The following is a 23,238-nucleotide window of genomic DNA, read 5'->3' on the forward strand; positions in this document are numbered from 1 at the left end:
TATATTTTAATAACCTGCCAAATGAAATAAAATATGAAAATAAATTAAGAGCTTTCAAACAATTAATTATCAATTATATTAATATTTTACTACAATAGGAAGGTACTTCTCGGCCCCCAGTATACAGTGTTGTGTCACCTAGGCCTTTGAAATATTTGTCTATTTCTATACTTGTATTTTGCTTAGTACTTGTTAGTAGCCTATATGAAAGTGTTTGCCACCACAGAAAAATTTATGTTTGTATACTCTGGACGGATCAAGCGATCCCTTGAGTAGAATACTGTATTTATATATTTATATATATTGTTTTTTTTTTTTTCTTCTCTTAATAAACTATTTCTATTTCTATTTCAAAAAAAAAAAAAAAGAATTCCAGAATAAATGAGATATAATTTCACAATCAATGATAGAGATAATTCCAAAATTAATGATAGAGATAATTCCAAAATTAATTATAGGGATAATTCCAAAATTAATTATAGAGATAATTCCAAAATTAATGATAGAGATAATTCCAAAATTAATGATAGAGATAATTCCAAAATTAATGATAGAGATAATTCCAAAATTAATGAATAATGCAAATGTCGTCAACTGCATCTCGTCCCTGCTTATTAACAGCTATAAATACTCATCTCACATATTTGTCAGGTTCAATTTACTGTTTTGAATTTTTCAGTGATTTTAACTACGGGTATTTTGAAGACTATACACGCTCAATTTTTTTGATGGCAATTGGAAGCGTCCCATATCTTACCTAATTTAAGTAAAATTTATTCAGTTTAGCTTTTTTTTCTCAATGAAATGTCATCCTATCATTTGGATGTTTCTTTTCGTCAGATGCATTCTTGTTTACTGCAATATACAGCAGCCCCCTTTTATTTCCCACCTTTACCCGACGGCAAAAATTAGGACCCTTTTGTCGTCGTAAATTGCATCTTTTGGCTACAATCAGTGACATCCCGTATTTACTTCACAAGTTTCCGCATTTTCCTTCATGAGGTACGGTGAACCTCAGTAGGAATATGAAATTTTTATTTGAACCCATGTGGATATCATTAATATCGATTAAAACGATTGAATAATTTTTCACTCTGTTAGAACTGGATTATCAAGTGCGAAAGCATTATCACCCCCCCCCCCCCAAAAAAAACATAGTTTCGACCCTAGTATTAGCTTATACATGCTCAACACATGGCCCGCACGCTAAATGTCGCCCTCGAAGTCATCTAGTAGCCTGCGACCGCAAACCCAATGTTCCGGATAATTTCGCTCACAAGTCCTTGAAATGAGCAGAGGATGAAACAGAATATGCAGAACGTCGCAGATTTATTCCACAGAACAGCTATTTGCACGTATTTACAAGTAGAGATCTTGACGGAATGATCTACAGATAACGCGCGTTGTCCCTTCTGACTAAAATCTTACAACTGCTTAGTTCCGCGAAAGCCGCGACATATATATATATATAGCAAACGCATGTTTCTAGAATAATCTCCAGAAGATTCGCGTGGCATCTTTACATTTCTTTTTTGGCATCAGGGTGGAGCTATCACCAAACGAGCCAGGTTTGTCGTTAATTTGGCAAGATTTACAGAGATATTGCGCTATCGATTATTTACAGGTGGAAGATGACATAATAAATGATAAATAATCACTATTTACATAATTTCCGTGACACTAATTTTGTAAAAATAAAACTAAGTGGCACATACTAGAGCAGTGGTTCTCAACCTTTTCAAGCCCGCGGCCCGGTTTCATTAACTTTTGTGAGTCGAAGGCCCGGTCAAACACACGACCAACGAAAAACGAACGAGGAAAAATGAAACGGCAAATCACTCGCGGCACGGTATGAATGATATCAGGGCCCGGTGTTTGAGAAACACTGTTCAAGAGTGGGCCCCTTCACTGCATTTGAAGGACCCACGGCAAATTTCCAAATAACTTAAATGACCCCGCGACACATTTACAGATCCCTTAAGTAATCGGGATCATAACCAACACCGTCTAAGCTCCGCGCGAAGCTCGTGACGTCCCTGAAGTCGTCCATTTCACCTATAGTCATAAAAATTACTGCAAAAAAAGATAAAGATTTCGCATACGTCGACCTGCTTTATCCAATGGCTACAGGTGACATTGACGACTTCAGTGACGTCAAAGCTTCGCGCGTAGGCTTTCTGCTATAGAATGTGTTATCATAACATGGCCCGCGACATATTATCAAATCAATGAAGTAGCCCGCACTCTCCTCCACGTTGAGAATTTCAAACTTCCGAATTTGCGAGGAAAAAAAATCCGCGTTAAACTGTGGGATAATCATGAATGATCATGCTTTGATGGAGCATCTGGGACAGATAGAGCGCTTTGGAGAAAAAATATCATGGGGAGCGGCAAATAGGGCAACTGCCCCTGGCGGCGAATTTTAGGAGTGAACAAAATACCATTCTAAAATCATTGAATTTTACAGTGGTGGGGGTCGCAAAATCACCATTACTGTCAACCCTATTTACGTCACTGCCTATGCGCAAGCGAAGCATTATCCACGAACTAGACCAGTGGCTCCCAATCTTTTGTTCCCCGTGCCCCACCTAAGCATCTTGTAAAATCTCGATGCCCCCCCCCCTCGGAGACACACATGGGGGGGGGGATGTCACGGATGTGGCTAAAATGTTGGAAGAGAAAAGAATCCTTTAAATACTGTTTCAATCAACTTCTGGGAATTCCATGTGGCTTTTGAACGTTGAAAACACATAAAATATTCCTGGAGAGATTCTCTACACTCCCCCCTCAAACCTCAAACTAAATTTCGTACTCCCCCGCCTCCTTTCAAAAGTAGGTTATCCCGTACGCCCGTCTCCTTTCAATGGCATATAGTTCTTATTATTCAAAAATAGAACTTCTAGTCACGCGGAGGAAGCCTAAAAGACTTGGTGTAAATCAGGGAGATTTTTGATAGTTTTCTGACCTTTCAGACAGTGCGGGATAAAAATAAATTCCCATGAAACCTAATGACAAACAATACATATTGTGGTATCTCGATTCACGCAGCGATGTCTTCACGGGTACACGCACGGGGCTTAGGTCTCCGAGTCAAACTGTTAGCCTTAAACTGGTGGAGAGAATTTCATTTACATGTTCCGATATTATTTTTTTCATTAAAAAAAAATTTCGTTATTTCTTAAATTATTTTTTCATTAAATATGAATTTTTTCATTGATTCTTAAATTATTTTTTCACTACATACGAATTTTCATTGATTCTTAAGTAATTTTTTTCATTAACTATGAATTTTCATTCATTCTCAAATTAAGAGACGGATTAAGGTCGGTTATGACCCCGGGCGCCGGAGAAAATATTGATCCTCCCTTAAATTAGGGAGAAAGTGTAAAATTGGGGTTTCGCGGGGTCCTTCAGAAATCGAGGACCAGGGCTCACTCCCGGTGCACCCACCGTTAAATTCTCTCTCTGCTTAAATTTTTTTTAAATCAAATATCAATTTTCATTAAAGTCTTGAATTATATCCCTGGATATAAATTTCATTGAATGGCTGCTCTCAATGCAGCTTTGCATTGCACAGAAGCCACGATGAAAAACTACTGATAGTTATATCTGTACTGCCATCTATCAGTATGTTTTTGAAGCACAGATGTTTCGTTCTATTTCTTATTTTACTAGATGGCAGCATAAGTTTCATATCTGAATTATGATTTATGTTACAAGGGTTTTCACTTTTCACTAATAGATAGCAGCATATGTCATTATATTGATCGAATTCATGCTGACCATATCATTTGAAAAAAATACTGAACTAATTGTTCTTAATGAATTCTACGGAGAAAAACTTTCAAAATGACGAATATTTAGGATGAATATTCGTATTTATGTCATTTGAAGTTCAGTCTGTCATGGTTCAATAAATCTGGCTCTTGCATGACGTCACGAATATTTTCAAAATATTCAGGAAGTAACTCGACAATAAAACTATCCATCGAAGTTTCGATTTATTTTTCTTTCATGATATGGCGGCTGCTTATCATGACATGTCATCAAACCTGGGACTGCTGTCGTTTGATGCGTTCTGATTGTGACCATTGATCGGTCAATCGCGAGTGATTAGCCCAAGAGCCACACCAAACAAAAAAAAAGATGGTTGATCTCTCCGGTGGCGGGCCCGATGGCCCAATCGAACATGGCTTCAGCAACTGGGTGTTTATTCTTCCTGCACTAATCGTTGTCGGCCTGATGGGTAAGACACTCTTCCCTTCAATCTGTATGTGTCTAAATATACCATGAACACTAACCACTTAGACATTCATGATGTCTCAAATTCAGAGCCACCTTTATTCATAGTAACTATACATCTTGGTATCATAGACATTTCAAAAATTAAATTCTATAACTTACACTAATTTTTTTAACATGAAATTCAAGTGTCAGGCCCTTTTTTTTGACATGTTAACTGATCTTGTTCCATCTTAACACATGGCCCAACCGGGTTCCGGCCCATAGTCTCAAAAGCTGGGGGGCTCATTGATGGCACCTAGGTTGCGGTCTTCAGGTCAGACTTACACGGTCCCTCTCTGAAGTGAATTTACAGTGTGTGAGAAAAAACAACAAAAATAGAATTGTCCCGCGGCCCCAGAGTTGAAGCCCCCATCAACCTCACCTTGGGGACCTCACGAATATTAGATCTGGGTAAAATATTTGACACCGTCAGTGTTATTGTGTATTTATAGGGGATCTTGGCAGGTAAAACCCAATCTTGATCACGGCATCATTTTTTGTCGCTGTGGTGGTCTAGTGGTCATAGTGACGGACTCGCATCACGAGTTTGAAACTTCCAGTTTTCTCTCGTTCGAAATCCACTGTCACCGCAGTGGTGGTCGGCTAAAGTTTGTTTCCTGTAGTTCCCAACTTTGAGTTGCAAATGTGAAACGATATCCCCTGTGAAAAGTCACAACACGCACATTTCAACATGCACCAATTCATTAGAAATTCCGCAGAGGAATGTGGACCAGGCGCATGTGTGGTTTAGTAGTAATAGGCTATAGCCTATTATGCGAGAGAGACCGCAAAGTCATAAATCCACACTAACCTACAGAGTGGGGGAACATATCAGTGAGTGACAAAAATATTAACCTGGAGCATACACAAGCATGTGAATAACCAAACAGTGATCCGAAGAGTTAGGGACCGCATCAGTGAACCATCAAAAGTGGGATCTAGAGTAGCAATGAGTAAACTATGCCTGGTGGGCCAAATGCAGCCGGCAAAGGTGTTTCGGCCTCTGGCTTTTGAAAATACACTAAAAATGGTATATATATATATATATTAATATATATACATACATATATACATTGAGTACATGTGCTTTGCCCCCCCCCCCCCCCACAGAAAAAGTGGAAATGGAAGGCCTTGAGGCTGACCATATTTCGTTCATAAAAATGAGGAAAACAGAAAATTGAGTTCTATACGTGTACACAAATTATCGCCGAAAATTTTTCAAATGCAAGTTAGGTTGCTAATTACAGCCAAAAAAATTGTCAAGTAAAGTTGCCAACTATCTCGTTAAAATTGCTGAAAAATCACCATTGACATGAAGTAGGGAGCTTCGACAAGGCGCCAAGGGTAAAATTTATCTAATAAACCAAACAAAACATATATTTTTGACAAATATGTGAAATAAATGTTTGTATGACTAAAATTAATTATGGTATATATTATGATAATTATGACACTCATGAAAAAAAATTAAGTCTTGATTTCACAAAAGTTAAAATGAATATTTGAAAATAAGAGAGAAACGTGAAATTTTACAAAAAATATTGGGACGTTCAAAATTAAGGCAATGTTTCGTAAAATGCATGCCACACATACGGTCACACTATACATGCAAGTTTCTGGCCTGCGAGCATCAGAAATATCGCATATCTGGCCTGCTGACTGAAAAGTTTGCGCACCACTGATCTAGAGCATGTGCAGGCGTGTGGATGACCAATAAAGTGACCCCTAAAATTCAGGAGTTCAGGTCAGTGTGCAAGCTTGTGAATGAAAAAAAGTGTGACCTAAAAAAAGCAAGGGATCAAGGCAGCAGTGAGCAACTGAAGGAGTGACGTAAAGCATGTGAGTGACAAAAACATTGTCCAAGCATGTGCATGACCAGAAAAGTGACCAAACAGAGCAGGCAAGCAAGCATGTAAGTGGCCAAAAGATTAACTGAGAGACACCGGCATGTGTACAGGAGTAGGAGCCAAGCTGGTTATAGCACAGAAAGTTCAATAAAATTTGAATAGAACGGGAGAAGGGCGGCAAAATTCATGTAACCCACTGGCTGTAAAACCATAAATCCACCTCTTGTAAATAACCTATGTATTTCTAGTCGAGCAAGGATCTCAGAAAAATCAATCCCCCCCCCCCCCCCATGATAGTTTTCACGGCCGTGAACTGGCAGACTTTTTTTAAACCCACCTGACATTTTTTTAAACCCACCAGAAAGAAACACTGGTGGACCTTTTTTGAAGCAATTAACATGACTCCCGCAACACAAAACATGTTTTTTGCACATGTCACTTCAATCGCATCTCAACACTCCCTAAAAATAATAAGGACTCTCATCTCTCTGGGTAGATGGCAGGGCTGTGTGAAGAGTATTATGGGTCCGAGGCCAAGTGATTTTTGTGAGTCCCTACCTGGCAAATTTACATGTTTACTCTCGAAAATTTCAACCAGATCCCATTTTCGTGTGGCTCCTGGGACGTGCTGAGTTGGGTCTGGGTATTTTCTTGACCACTCAGTCCTAGAATTTGCCCTCTGGGTTAAGCTGGTTTAGCTCCCACCCTTGTAAATATGCTTCTGTCTCTTCCCATCCAACATTTTTTCCTCCCAACACAGTTGCCCGGTCTAATTCCGGCTCTGTGAAAAATAACAGAATTCTATCAAGATTGTAATCCTTCCCTTTGATAGGGTAGGTAGGCCAGACCTGTTCAATGTTTTTATGCTAAAATTCACAGACAGAAAAAATTACAGCTGGGAAAATTCAAATAAAACATTTTGTTGCCATTTCGTGGGTGACAGAGTGATTGAGCAAGTGAGTTACCAAATGAGATAATGAATCATAGGCGGAGATAGACTTGGAAGTCTTGAGGGGCACGGTCAATATTGCTGAGGGGGGGGGGGGCATGAAAATGATGTCAATTCATATATACATTAGATCAGTTGACTCCACCTTTGACGCTGGGAGGGCCCCCCCCCCCCCCGTATCTCCTCCCATGTGATGAATGAGCTAACTAACAAATAAGCTAGTGAGTAACCGTGTGAGTGAGTGAATGGCCATGACTATATGAGAGACTCACTTGCTCATTCACCAAGTCCATCGTGCACCTGCTCACTCTCTTGCTTATTCATCCACTCACTTGCTCAGTCACTGGAATACATATACCACTTTCAAGCAAACACAACTAATAAGCTTATTTATTGGTAGCATTCGATCAAATGCAACCAACAATCTTATTGGTTAAATTTGCTTAAAAGTAGCATGCTTTCATGCTGCTTAGTAGCTATGTATTCCAGGCCTAAATCCTTCACTAACCGATCTACCTGCTTAGTCACTAACTCCCTTGCTCACTCTTTCATTCACTCACTCATTTGCTTACTCGCTCACTAACTAATTCACCCTGATTGACTTGGTCAATCACTCACCAACTCACTCACTCGTTCACCTGCTCATTAATCCTCTCACTTGTTCAGTCACCAACTCCTTCACTAACTCACTCACTCTCTTATTTCCTTACCTATTCACTAACTCCCTGACTCACTTAATCAATCACTCTTACTCTCTCGCCAACTCCCTTACTCACCTGCTCATTCATCCTCTCACCTGCTCTCATTCACTGACTCTTTTTTTTTTTTTACTTTCTTACTAACTCCCTGAATCACGTGATCAATCACTCGTTCACTCATCTGCTCTCTCACCTACTCACTTGCTGACCTGCCAACTTCCTCACTTAGTTGCTCATGTGCTCACTTACTCATTCATCCTCTCACTTGCTCAGTCATCAACTCCTTCACTTACTCATCAACTCCTTCACCTTCTCACTTCACTTGCTCAGTCACTAAACCCCCCCCCCACCCTCACTCATTTGCTCACCTGCTCCCTGACTCACTTGATCAATCACTCTCTTGCTCACACACTCACTGTGTCACTTTGTAGATGAATTGCTTGTCATAGCGAATTTTCACTTTTTAAAAAAGAAATACACTTTTCAAAATAATATTAATTATTCTGTTTTCTTCCCTCCCCCCCTTCCAAAAAACAGGTTTCTTCGGTTACAGGCTATACGAGAGCATAAGAGAGAAAAACCGGAAGAAAGAGGAGAAGCGCAAGTCCAAACAAATGAGGAGAGAGAAAGAAGCTGCAAAAAAGAAATGACGATGATGAAGAGATGGACTTGTGTAGTGTTTTTTTTTGCAGCGATTCTGAGACATTTAAAAACTCTGAAAAAAAAGCAGAACGTGACATTTAGGCATTGGTTGATGCATGAGTATTCAACTGCCACATGCACAATCTACGTGTATTTTTTAAATGTTTCTTTTTCTTCTTTTTTTTAGTTTCTAAGCTTTTTCTCGTTTTCGATTCTTTCGTTTTCATCTACATTCCACTTTTGTTTTCGGGAAATGTGTCAGAAGAATGAGGAAGTGTGTGTGCACGTTTGTTCGATTAATTTATAATGTCTTTTTCTTGTTTTGTCGTGCCTATGTTGCAAGGGATCATATTTTCTATTACTCGAGCGATATATTTATGGAGCACATAGCTTTTATATATTTTAGTTATTTTTCTATTTGTCGTGCATATTATATATATATGTATGTATCCGTCGCACATGTGACGTTTTGCGATTGTGAAAGTTCTTGCAATATTCCGTAACATTACATAAGCCTAGTTTTGATTGTTACCCCCCCCCCCCTTCCCAGAAAATTTTCATATAAAATAAAGGTGTATATATATATATATATCTTTAAATACTGGTGCGATGAACTCGAATTGATAGAGAATTATTTTTACCATTTATGTAGACGGTGTATTTTCGACTATACTCAGTGTTCTAACCCCTCTGTGAAATTGATTAGAGATATAGTTGCTAAATGTTTTCATCTCGGAAAGAACTATTTATTTCCCGTTCAGTCAGATATTTGGCGAATGATTTTGATTACTTGTATTGCAATGGGATTATGCAGCTTTGTTTAAGTGAGGAAAAGATTCTCCTCGTGTCTATTTTTTGTATTTTTAATTCTCTATACATTGTGGAACAGTGATTCCCTAAACAACCCCTTGAGTGAAAGTCCTTAACCTGTGTGCCATGTACACCCTTCCCTCCCCACTTCCTGTGCCAACAAATGATACTCATCATATAACAAGAGTGGTTCAACCTTTATGTGAGTGCAGGCCACTCACATTGGTTTAAAAATGGATCATGGCCACTTAGAGGGATCTGGAACAGCCCTTCGGGTCACTGATGCAGTCTGGAAATATCTCATGGGCCACTTAAGTGATTTGGAACTACTGTGCCATTGGTAACATAATCGATTTGCTGCACAGAAGTCGCTTAAATGCACTGAAATTGTGCCACAGGTTTCTTGAGTGATCCATAAATGTCTCACCAACTGCTTGAGTGATCTGGAACTGTCACAAGTAACTTGAGTGGTTCATCCTTAAATGTTCCACTTGGTTCATGTTTATAAAATTAGGTTTTATGTCCACATAAGGTGAATCGAAGGGCCACTTTTGACCCGCAGGTTCAGCGTGTATCATATATAACAATGTAAAAACAATTACATTGTTTTCTCATCCAAACCTAAGGACCTCTTGAAATCGCTCCTAAAAAGACCTGGTTTTCTAACCCCCCCCCCCCCCGACCCTAGGGTGTCATAAGATTGGTCAGAAGAGTCATTAGATATTTTGATGCAACATTTCCCTCGGGGAGATGTATATGGCAAGAAATGCCTATCTCTGTTAGTCAGATTATGCCATGAACTGTATAGGTCCTGGTCTAGTCAGCGCTTGTGTACAGAAAATTATCAGTGGTCGCAGAGCCAACATTCTAGTGCATCTGAAAGAGCTCAATGAAATTTACAGTCAGGGTTCTGAGCCAGTCAATTCAATTTCTGATTACATATTTTTTAAAAAAACTTGCTATTGACCAGCACTCAATCTTGCTGAAAAGCGAACCTACTGCCACAGTGACTGCAGACAGGTGAGTTGTCCGTAATTTCATTTTTTGAAGCTGTGGTCATAGGTGCCTTTATGATATTTCCGCCCCTGTGGGCCGCACAAATTTTTCAGCCCTTTTCTTATGCTAGTCTAATTTTCTTCATTACTTTTTCCCTTGAATTTGCCACCCTGTGTTATAACTCACTTGGCCTTTCCCCCCCTCCCCTCACTTCTGGAAGCACACCTGTGACTCCAAGGCACTCTTTTGGTCACTCACACTGACATAGTTCCTTGTTTTATAGGTCACTCTTTTGATCATTTACGCACTTACACTTGCTCTAGATCATTCTTTTGATCTTTCACTTGTTTTTTTCAGCTCTCCATGTCAGTTTTGGTCATTCACAAGCTTGCACATGCTCTAGATCACTCTTTTGGTCATTCACATGCTCACTTACATGCTTGCAAGCTCTCTAGGTCGCTTGCTGTCTGGGCAGAGGCAAATTCATTGAGATTGAAACAAAGTTTTCCGCCACCCTTCTCCCATTCTACTAACTTTATTGGCCACTCATTCCTCAAATTTGCCACCCTTGGCTATAGCTCGCTAACTCCCCCCCCCCACCTCTTTTAAATACGCCACTGGCTGTGGTCACCAAGTGCTATGCACATGAACCAAAAGGGTGGGTTCCATACTGAAAATGGGTCGAATCCATACTAAGGGGGGAAACAGGCACGTAGTCATTGCTAATTCCACTAATTTTAAGGAAGTTGTCCAATACTCATGATCAGATAGTATATGCATATTATGAAATTTATTAAAATTTATCAGCTTGGTGCATGTCATAGATGCCGGAACCTAGGGGCTGAGGACATTTGGGGTGCCCCCCAATAATTTCTGAAAAAACAATGTAATGCACCTTCCTACTCCTGTGTCCCGCTTGAGTCCCGCATATACAGGACGATAAGCAACTTTCAACCCCTCCAATGTATTCTTCATGTTGGTGCCTCTGGTGCATGTATATATTTTTCTCCTTTTTTTCAGATGCTTGATGATGAGGTGAAAGCGTCAAATGTTATCTTTTAACTCAGGGCTTGCCAAAATAAATTTTTAAAATCCAAATCTGCAATAGATAATGTTGCTTCTTTCTGTTTCCAAGGTTTCTTTTACATTGGTTATTATATATGTGTGTTTACGTCTATGTAATCTTAGAACAGAAATAGCAAATATGTAATGATATGAACAATTATTCAAAGATCAAACATCGTTCAAAACTTTCTGAAAGAGAACAACCCTTTGAGCTGGTATCAATGAGGAGAAATTGTGTTATGTGTTGTTAGCAACAAAATTTGTTATACCACCGTAGCCTGGGGTGAAACTGTCTATCTTTTTTTGATCAAATAACAGCGGCAATGAATTCTTATTTCTATTGTGATATACAGTGAACTCTCATTACTGCAAACGTTCAAGGGGAATGTTGGTTTTAGTTCGCACAATTCAAAGTCTAAACTACGCACATATTTTGGTACTGATGTGTTGATGCCATTGACCATTTTCCAGTTAGCTCAGATCCCACCAAACTTGGGGAAGTGCAGTTTTATATATATATATAATGCATGTGGTACACTTACTGCTGCGATGTTGCAAGGGTCTGTTTAGCTGAAATTTGGGTCTGTTTTCTGGACCTTTCACAAAATTGCGGATCTGATAAATCGACCCTTCACCCCCGAAATAAAAATGAATGAAACCATAACCATAAATTAGTTATTTCATTTCTTTTGGGATACATTCACTAGATTGTTTCAATTTTCTCATAATTAGTGAAAATTTTCACAAAAGCCCTACATTCCCTACAAAGAAAGTCTGTATGGACCTCTGCGTTGCCAAGTTCAGGTTCAACCCTACTCATAGTTAATAGATAACATCCCGACATTCCCTCTATTGATTAGACTGTGCATGTTCTTTTTTCGCTCAATTATATCTTCCTTGGCAATAAAACCAGCACATTATTTGATGAGCACCCAAAGACTTTCTTACCTTTAATGACCAATGGGAAAAGATTGGGAGGGAAACATATATATATATATATATATGTTACACAAAGTTTACATTCTCAAGGTGTGCGTTGTATGTCCTAGGGGCATTGGAACAAGCTGGAGCTATTGATTTGAGTGCCTGATTATGCTTTAAAGTGGTTATTTTATAAGTGGAAAAATATTTATTAAGCTATTCTGGAAGCCGCAAATGAATGATGAATTTTACAAGTGAGCCGCAGTTGACAAAAGTTTGAGAGCCACCGCACTAAGAGATTAACGACATTGAACAGGGTGCAGTAGTAAGTGTTCACTGTATGTGTGTGTGTGTGTGTACAGTAACACCCCTCTTAACAGACACCCCACAGATGTGATTACCTTTCTTTTATGGCCAAATAATATTTTCCCCTTGGTTAATAAAACTTTGCATTTCAAACCTTTGACTTACGGTCGCCCTCATCTACGGACGAATTTTTGTGTCCCACCTGTGTCTGCAAAAGAAAGGTTTTACTGTATTAAATGCATTGACTTGAACAAAGCATCCGCGTATTTTGATAATTTAAACTTTGAAAATTGTTAAAGAAATTTATGTGCAATGAATTTTCTTGATTTTTTTCTTTTTTTAATGGTTTCTATATGTTGCTGAAAGTACATACACTGGTATTTTCATGTGTCACGTTATCAAGAGTCTATCATGGGTACATCGATTTCAGTAAAAAAAAATCCCCACCAGTACCAACTACTATGAACAGTAACGTGTGGGTGAGAGGGGAGGTCGACATCAACTAGTTTACATGGTAACAGCTGATAGATGGGCCTTAATGCCAAAAAATCACTTGGCAATTTAATGCTGGTGCACCAAAATGTGTAAGCAGCCACACTATCCAGAACCATCTCCTTGCTATAGGGGGTTTAAGCGTACATTCAGTGTATTTGTAAATTGATATGTGTTGAAAACGCTGAACGAAAATCAATTGTCTTTTTACCAAACAAACTCAGCTTTGAAACTGTGTTAGTGTTATTCTTTCTGTAAAACGTGTTCAGGGGTTGTGTAAAAAAAAATTTTTATTTAGTCAACATAATACTGTAGGGAATGAGAAGCATTTCATTAGTTTTCGACACATTCTTTTTAAAAATACTTGTAATGAAGTTGTATCATCAAGAGTTTATCATTCGTATCAAAATTTCATCAGCAGATGATTTTTTTTGTAACTGTATTTGTGTTTGCATGATCCTTAAAATTATGTTCGGTGAACTGATGAGCGGATATTGTAATTTTTGTTTCGGAAAGACATGAAAGTTGCAGAAATTTGTGTGTAAAATATCCATTTTCTTTTTACTTGCGAATATGCATTTGCATCCAGAGTATATGAAGCACAAATGATATTGCAGAAGTCGTCCGAATTCACAAAAAAAGAAAAAGTTGTACCGATATGTTTTTGTTTGTATGAGAAGATAGATATTCATTTTCTTGTTTGAAGTCTTAGATTTTTTTTAAAATTTAATTTCAGACATTATATATGGGATATTGTTGGTATTTATTAAATGGTGTTTCTGTTAAACTGTTGTGTTGGTGGTTCTTTGTTGGTAAATCGCAATTACTTGCTTCAGATTCATTGCCATTCAATTTCAAAACATTTTTTGCTAAGTTACAGAGCAGTTGTCTCGAAACCAGTGTTCTTCAACCATTTTTTACACTTGTAGCAGCTACATGAATTGGGCGGAATGTTTTGCAGACAGGCAGCGAATTCTCACAGACCAGCAGTTGGGGAATGCGTCAGGCGCAGATCTAGGACAATGTGTCGGGAGTGGAAAATCGTGTACATTCTTTGAATCATCCCATACTTTATTGGAACAGCAAATTTTCCCATGTTATTTGGCTGTTGGGAGGGGTGATCGTTCTTTGCCACCTACCCATCCACTGGATTCACGCCTGAACAAAGGCAGGCATCTTCAGCTGTGAATGGAGTAGAGGAAGACATCAAATTCAAACGGACCGAGGGCAGGCATCTTCAGCTGTGAATGGAGTAGAGGCACACGTCTTCAGATTCAAATACAAAGGCCACAACAGGCAAAATGCCCAACGATGTGGCTGAACAAAAGATGCCCATAAAAACATGGATGTAAAATAAAAATGGAGCAAAGGCAGGCACGATCCGCTGTGAATAAAGTGGAGACACACATCTTCAGCTGAGAATGGAGCAGAGGCAGGTGGATTCTGTGTGATATGTGTATAGAGAAGCGACTCATTGTGGAGGCGCATTGGATCATCCCATACATTATGAGACAAACAAGTTCACCACATGTTATTCGGCTCTTAGAAAGGCGATTCTCCCCCCCCCCCCCTCCCCCAATTCGGATCCACGCTTGAAATGCATTGAGGACACTGGTCTAGGGTTTGACAAATCAAAAAATATTTATGCGTGAAACCCAATATCGTAGCAGCCAAGCATAGTTTTTGCTTAGTAAAAATTTCTTAAATTATGTTTTATTTTCGATTGTTCTAGAACTTAATAACTTCTTCCCATTTAAGACTTGATGTAATGAAATGAAAAAGAAAATGACGTGTCATGAGATTAAGACTCCAATTCAGCAGTCACATAGAAGCTTTTAGGTTCCAACGCTGTTTTCTAGTCATCACAGCACCTGGGATTTATCAAGTCATGGTCTAAGCATGTTGGGTTTTTTTTCATATTTTTAGTGGAAGTATCAAAATGACTGTCAATTAGTTAATTGAAGTAGCTTCAATATAATTCTGCATCTTTCGACAAATTTAAAGTTCTATGTTGTTGGTTGCAGCTTTCGGGATATTTTCTGTAAAATATTAATATACTCAGCTCTCATTTTGCTTCAGATAGGAGGCATAATATTGCACACACCTTTTAAATGTTCCTATAAGGGACTTCCTTCAAGAACTGGTGCATGCGTGAAAGTGCTATATGTGTTCAAAGTGCTACCATATACTTTTCCGAAGTGAAAGCGAGTAACGGGTGCTTGAATTTATTTTGTGTTGTGTGTGCCTTCCTGCCTTCTTTCTCTTTCTCTTAAAGCAGGCTTGTGAATTTGTATTTGTAAAAATAATGTGTGTATCAAGCAGGTACTCCCAGCTAGGTATAGACAGGGCCGAAACTAGATGTTTTGTCACCCGGGGCAAGTGAGCATTTAGGTGCCCCCTTGTAATGCGGAAGAAGAGGTTTGAGAATAAAATTTGCGTCCCCTCTGGTCCAGCACCCGGGGCATGAGACCCGCCTGCTCCCCCCTAGTTGCGGCCCTGGGTATAGGATACCTAGAGTATCACTTCCTCCGGAGTCCCTTGGTGCTTTTGTGACGGCACTGGCAGTAACGCTATTCCATATTTAAAAAATATAGGGTTTGCACACAAGTGAATGCCATGATTTTGAAAAATTTCATTTCCGAAACAAAAACACACAATTTGTGATGCATGAAAATAAAAAATAAAATAGTTTTTTAAACATTGCTCAATAGATGGCAGCACATCCGTAGAACACAGTGACACTGATTAGAGTCTGCGCACGCAGCCCTAGTGCTTAGTGGCATCACTTATCCAAATTTTCCCAACAGACCAATAGATGACGCCACTATTCCTACTAATAACAGTGGCCACGCAACAATAATTTTTCTGAACTGGCAAAGGGGAACCGCTAAAAAAAATAAGAAACAGAAAAAATTCTAAGAATACGGTGAAAAGACGTGAGGGAAAAAACAACACAGAAACACTCAATGAAGAAATCTATGTTTCAAAGTGGAGAAGAAAGAGAGAAAATTTCTCCAGTAAAAATGAAGACTCCAGAAAAATAATTCTGGAAACTTGAAAAGCAGAAGAAAAAAAAGGCGAATTTTCCGAACGTAGGAGGGTGCTTGAAATGACATCAAAAAAGAGGACGGTTGTTAACCCTGCTCCTGATGATGATGTAGTGCTGCCATCTTTGTTTCAAACTTATAGCTAGATCCATAATCATTTTTTAGCTTAATTTTAGACAAGGGGCTAAAAAAAAGAGTTGACCATATTTCTGTGGGAAAAATACGGGAAATATAGATCATTGTCGATTTTTACTATAAAAATCGAACGTAAAAACAAAATTGCTTCCGAAAATGTGTGGAGGAAAAATATGGCTGTAATTTATTTATTTTTATTTACATTACTTACCTTCACTTGAGATGAACGTTGCCAAATATCGCCAAAAAGTTTAATTCTTGGGGGGAATTCCATTACTGTTGTTTCTCTATGATTCGCAACCTATAAAAACGTATCGATTTTTTTTTTTTAAAATATGGATGTAAAGTGATGTTGTGTTGGCAATCCTGGAACCCTGCATATTTCACCTTATAAAAGAACCACTTCAAATAAAAGAAACACTTCAAAACATAAATAGGCATAAAAATCAATATCTCTAGCTTGCCGCTACGCCCATGACAAAAATTGACGACGCACACTTTGAGAAAAACTGGCCTGTATCAAGCTCGGATCCAGGACTTCCAAGAGCCGACGAATAATAGGGGGGGGGGGGGTAAATATGTCTGCCCCGTAAAATACGGAATGATCCAATGCACCTACACAATAAGTGGCTTTTCCGACACATCACCCTGGACTCGCATGCCTCTACTTCATCCAAAGCTGACGATGTCTGTCTTCGTTCCATTCGAAGCTGAAGGTATCTGCTTAGGCTCAACTTGCAGCTGAAGATGTCTGCCTTCCTCTCCATTTTATGTTCAAGATATCTGCCTCCGCTTCATTCACAGCTGAAGATGTATGACTTCACTCAGGTACGGATCCAGAGCTGCTGAAATTTATATACGTGTTCAGATATTTATAAAATCGCACAAAATCGAAGGAATTGGAAATAAAATTCAAGGCAAAACTAATTCAACTTTGTGCTAAGCCAGATTTTGTCAGTTTATAGATAAGTGTCAAAATAAAGAAAACTGTATATTTCACTCTTAATTGGCCGTTGTAACTAATTTCCCCTATAAGTAGTGCCGTAACTAGACAAGTGAACCCGCACAGGGCCCACTTGGAAGAAGGGTGCCCAGAAGGGGCCTAAATGGGTCATTCACTGGTCTCAACAAAGCTCAGAAGGGGCCTAAATGAAAATTCTTGCACAGGAATGGCTAGTTACGGAACTGCCTTTTTGGGCTAATGCGGTATTTATCTTATCAACCGTTTGTCGTAGAAGCATTGTTTCTTCAATTTAAAAAATACTCAAAATGTGTTCAAAAATTACTCTGTATCACTGTTGAGAGTGAAAAAATACAGTGTGTCACAAAATAAAAAGTCTAATTTTTTTATACGGTCATCCTGTCCTCTAACTTCCAATCATAAAGTTGTTGCCCTGGCTCTTCTGATCCCCCAAGTGCAATATTCGTAGAGATATGCGAATTCAAAAATAGGAGAAAAGTTGGCAAAAGACAGCATAAATGAGGGAAAGAAGCGTTGTCCGTTAAATTTTGCTGTTATATCCCAACTTTTCTCCTTTCTTTCTTTCTTTCATATCGTACACGGCTATACCAGCAGGATTCGCCAGTTTTAGCCATTGCTCTTATAGGGAGCAAGACCATATCGGGGCACTTTATTGTATATATTGTATATATTTACATACATATACCTACTGCAACGCAACAACAACAACAAAGCTCAATCCTCAAAAAAAAGTAATAAGAATATGCAATACTGTGAAAATATATGTACAAGAAAACTCCGTGTAATACTCATATATGCATATGAGTATTACACGGAGTTATCTTGTACATATATCAGTATTAACCAGTCTTTCGCGCGCGATGAATCTTGTAATACTCATATCATGTAGAAAAACGAAATACACATATATTTGATTAGCGCCGTATGCAGCAAAAGTTACGGCAGATGTTCACCTATTTAAAGGTTCTTCAAACACCGTAATAGGTTGAATGTCACCAGCTGCTGTCAGTGGACATATATATATGTGGGGCCGTCTTAAGAGCATCATGGGCCCCCGGCCAAGTGATTTTTTTTAGGCAAATTTTCGAAAAATTCAACCAATTCTCATTTTTCTGAGGCATTGTATATATATATATATATATGCACAGTGTCGTCTTAACGCATGGGCCCGGTAGCCTCAAGAGAATAGGGGGGGGGGCCCTATATGTATATACATAAGTGATACCGACTCTAGAATATGTACTAAACACAATGCGTCTAAAGACAGTAACATTCCTTAGCGTTTATATGCAGCACTATATATGAATTATATATTTCATAGTTTTTTCGTACCTCGAACATATCATAGAATAATCAGCCTAATATTTAATATAACATAATAATAAAATAATCAACTTTCCTTCGATTTTTGAATGAAAATATTTCAGCGAATATTGTAGTCAAAAACATGTTTTTTTTTTTGTTCTGCACAGGAAAGAGAGGGCAAAAACTTTCTAATTGGAAGTTAGAGGACAAGGGAAACCGTATAAAAATGTATATTTCTTATTGTGTGACATACTGTATTCTCACTCTTAAAACTGGTACAGGATAATTTTTGAACTTCTTTTGAGCAATTTTTTAAACTGAAACTATACCTCTGCGACAGGCGGTTGATGAGATAAAGGCCACATTAGCACTTTCATGACTAAAATATTCTGGAGAGCTGCAGAGATGACCATGAATTAGTCAAGGGAGCCGTGCGTGACAAAAGTTTGAGAACCAATGATATAGGCCAACACAGTTGACGCATTCCAGTGTGCACCGAATTCGTTAGAAATTCACTAGAGCCAATGCTTACGATGTGCACACGCACATGTACGGCTCTCTCAGTAATATATATATATTTCGTATTTTGTGAAGAGGAGTTTTTCACGCTATTTTATTTATTTTATTTCTTTTCTCCATTTCCTTTAGTCTGCTCTACGTGTTTGAGCTTCTTATTTTTATTCCTTGGCGCGAGATAAAGCTTTTCTCCGTCGGTTCCTGCTATTTTTCGAGCTCAACGACTTCTCTTTTAAGAGCATTGTGGTGAAGACTCTTTAAGAGCTGGAAGAAGAAAAAAAAATAACGAGGAAAGCAAATGTCACTGACACGCGAAGAAGTCCACAGTGTCACAGCGCTAAGACGGAACATTTTCGTTGGAGACACCATTATCACACATCAAGCGCGTGGAAAAAAAGTCACCATGAGCCATACATTTATCTAATCATTGGAATAATTTCTGGAAATAGTAGTCTCGTAGCCCGGTTTTTATGAAATAACATCCATAAATTGCGGCTTCTCGGATCATTCATATTTAGGTCAATGGGTTCAAGCACAGCTGCAGTGGGTAAATATAAGAAGAAGCAGCATTGCGTGAGTGAAAGAGGACTCTCTCTCTCTCTCACTCACTGTCAAGACCGAGCACGAGTACGAATCGCATCCGTCAACGTCAACACTGATAAGCTTGCTCTAGTGCTGCATTCTCGACGGAGGAACCACGGTTTCCCAAGCTGAACTCCAGGCTATCCACTTCACTGCTCAGCTTCTGGAAAAAAAGTTTCTTCGTAAAATTAATTATGACAAAGAGAATACGTGCAATAGCTCATGGTCTATCGCATGCGCGGATCCAGAGGAGAGTGGGGGGGGGATGATCATATTTTTTTTATATATATTTCTTTCATCTGCTCTAGGCCAAGATATCTCGCCCGTACACAGGAAAGAGTTAATTTAAAAATAACAAGCTGTGCTTTCTCATCCAAGCTCAAGCACCACCCGAAATATTTCCAAGGACTCCTGGTTGGGAACCCTTGCTCTGAGAACCGAGCTGTCTTAAGAGCATAATGGGCCTCGGGCCAAGTGGTTTTTCTGAGGCCCTACCTTCTAATTCTAAAAGATTTCAACCGGATTTCATTTTTGTGAGGCCCCTCTTCTCTCGAGGCCCACGGGCCGTACCCAGGTGAAAATGTGGAGCGCATCCGACACAGAAATCCACTCACAGTGGATGCTAACATGTTCGCAAAAGTTTGGGACGATTTTGACTACCGTATAGACCAGTGATTCCAAGGTGGATATATTGAGCACCTTTAATTTGGTTTTGTTAAAGAAACATTATGATTAGCCATGTAATATTTAAAATTAATCTTAAGTGTCTATGTGTTCAATATTTTTCGTTATATACGCATTTCAAATTGGGCGATTCTTTTTGAAACACGCTGTATATAAATAGTGACTAGTATAGACCAGTGATTCCCGAAGTGGGCGTTAACGCCCCCTGTGGGCGATGGAATGTTCCAGGGGGGGGGGGGCGGTGAAGCTACGGGTATAACATAGGATCCTATGGATCATGGGCGGAGATACGGGGGCATGGAGGGGCAATGCCCCCCCCCCCCAGCGTCAAAGATAAAGCCGACTGATCTAATGTATTTGCATATATATGAATTGACATCATTATCATCATCATGCCACCCCCTCCCCCCACAGAAATCATCGTGCCCCCCAAACTTTCAAGTCTATCTCCGCCTATGCTATGCGTTAGATTGCGTTTGGGGGCGATGGGAGAAAAAATTTCAAAATTTTAATTTATTTCATTAAAGCCTAAAATTAAGTAACGGCTGCATTAATTGGACAAATCACTACGCGGACTGGCAGGAAAGGAAAAAGTCCCACTGACTATAGCACTATAGCGGTTGAAGAAAACTGCATTAGATAACGAAAAGCTGCCACTTTTGATAACACGTAAAAAAGTCGATTCTTCAACATATATCCTTGAATCAGAACACAGCAGATTTGTAAACATGACCATATCCGGTCCCGCCATCTTTTATTCATTTTTCTATGAAGGAAATACATAGTGTTTGTGATAAAAAAGAAATTGGCCTTTTTTTTTCTTTTCTTCCTTATAAATATCACCTAATTTTCTAGATTTTCCTTATTTACGGTTTCATTTTACTTTTACTACACGCACAAACTACACTTCTTTCTTAATGGGAGATTGCGAAGATACTGTGGGCTTAATGACGGAAACGACTGTAACGTGTGTGGAAATATAAAATGTTTGTGCTCGGTGCTGCGCTGGTACCTACATCACATTCTGGCGAAACTTTTCCTCATCTTCATGGGAATCTAAGATTTATGATGGATCGGTGTTATATGATTCTACAGTACTATAAAATCATCTAGAGCAGTTTTTCACACCTTTTTTCTCATCATACCCCTCCTAATCACTTGTGAAATCCTATTCCCCCCGAAAAAGACCCACGATGGACAGGGTGGACATGCGGCCCAAAATGACCGAAAATTTAAAAAAAAACCATAAAAAAGTTAAAATAGGGGAAAAAAAATTCTTCAAATGCGGTTCCAGCCTATTTCAGTAAAATTGAAAGTCTTTATAAAGGTTAAAAACTCGAAATATTTATTTGGAGAGAATCTCCCTCTGTGCTCTTTTAAAATCCTAACTTCCTTACGATCACGGGCATAATATTACGTCTAAACACCAGTGGGAATAAATTTAAACAAGTTTTTTCTCTGTTTTTTTTCCTCTCTCTTCAATATCGAGAAGCTTTATAGCAACCCTATTATCACGATTGTCTGCGTATATTGGCGCGTTTTCGCAGATCGTGGTGATCGCGTGTTTACGCTAGGATGTTGCAGTAACGAAATTTGATGGAAAATTGTTCTTCATTTGTTAAATGAATTTCCTCATTCATTCTTTTGTAAAATATTTAGGACGAATTTAGATTTGAAAAATCTGAAATTCTTTTGAAAAATGATTTGAAATTCTTTTGAAAAATGATTTGAAATTCTTTTGAAAAATGATTTGAAATTCTTTTGAAAAATGATTTGAAATTCTTTTGAAAAATGATTTGAAATTCTATAATACAAAAAAATATTGAAAAAAGAAAACAACCTTTTATTTTCCATTAGAGACAGTTCCAAATAATTTCTTAAGAATTTAACTTTTTAAATTTTAATTCTCGTGAATATTTGAAGGAAGTGAATACAAAAAAATTTCATGAAATAAATTTTTTTTAGCAGTTTTTAATAGCTTTCTAAATGTGTACACACCCACACACACATATTAAACAAAATACTGTATACAACAAATATATGTAATGTATATGTTACAGTAAATGTGATAAATCAGTAATTATTCATAATTACCAATAGTTTTAGTAAGTTTGATAAATTTCATTGCATTAATGACTTTTACCGGCGATTATGAATAATTCTCAAATGGAGTTGGTAAGTTTGATAAATATGGAAGAGAAATATCACTGTATTTCAACAACTTAACAGTTCTGCCCGTATGAGATGCGTGCACTACGCATATTCCGCCATAAAAGTTAAACTAAATTGAAATTTCCACAGACCTAGTTCATGTCCGCTTTTGTTGTATTTATCAACGTATGCAAACATGACCAACATTATCATCGCCCTAGACGGAAGTTCGAGCATAATGTCCGAAAAATTTAAGTAATTGTTTGACGATTTGTTATATTCATCAATACGAGCTGGGGAATTATACATAATCTCCTGTAAAAATTGATAAATGCAATGAAATTTAGCAAACTTACCAAAATGGTCGGCGATTATGTATAATTATTATTATGCATAATAATCGGATGTGTAATAATATATGTGGACCGGATGTGCATGTATATATAATAATTTACAGTATGTGACATGTGTAAACTTTTTTTGCTCCAGAGGCACACATATGTGAATTTCCATTTTTTAAGGTATTAAATGGTTTTTATAATGATTCTTTTTTTTTCAAGTTAACACCTGAGGTACATATATGTGACTTCAGGTCTTAACTCAGATGGTCCTAATAAAGATATCGACTCAAATTAATTAACTTGTTAATTAACTAATTTTCTTTTTAAGGACATTTTGACATACAACAAACACAAATCAATCAATTTTTTTTTATAGTTTTGGCTCATTCGTGAATGGGGAGGGGGGGCATTCAAGTATTACGTTAGCAGATTTTGAGCCATTTTTGACCCCCCACCCTTTGTCAGCAAAAGTCAGCAGGTCACTG

The 23,238-nt window shown here is 38.2% G+C and overlaps 1 protein-coding gene across 1 annotated transcript; it reads left to right on the forward strand.

The window, feature by feature from the left end:
- The first annotated feature begins 4,003 nt into the window (after positions 1–4,003).
- Positions 4,004–13,797, forward strand: LOC149086953 (uncharacterized). The gene is made up of 2 exons (XM_089231159.1): positions 4,004–4,246; positions 8,316–13,797. The coding sequence occupies exons 1-2, from the start codon at positions 4,147–4,149 to the stop codon at positions 8,426–8,428; spliced, it is 213 nt and encodes a 70-aa protein (XP_089087285.1). The 5' UTR covers positions 4,004–4,146; the 3' UTR covers positions 8,429–13,797.
- The last annotated feature ends 9,441 nt before the right edge of the window (positions 13,798–23,238 follow it).

Source organism: Pholcus phalangioides, unplaced genomic scaffold (assembly GCF_987345545.1).
Source record: "Pholcus phalangioides strain wild (caught in Gottingen) unplaced genomic scaffold, Ppha-v1.0 ptg000004l_1, whole genome shotgun sequence".
Classification (NCBI taxonomy): domain Eukaryota; kingdom Metazoa; phylum Arthropoda; class Arachnida; order Araneae; family Pholcidae; genus Pholcus; species Pholcus phalangioides.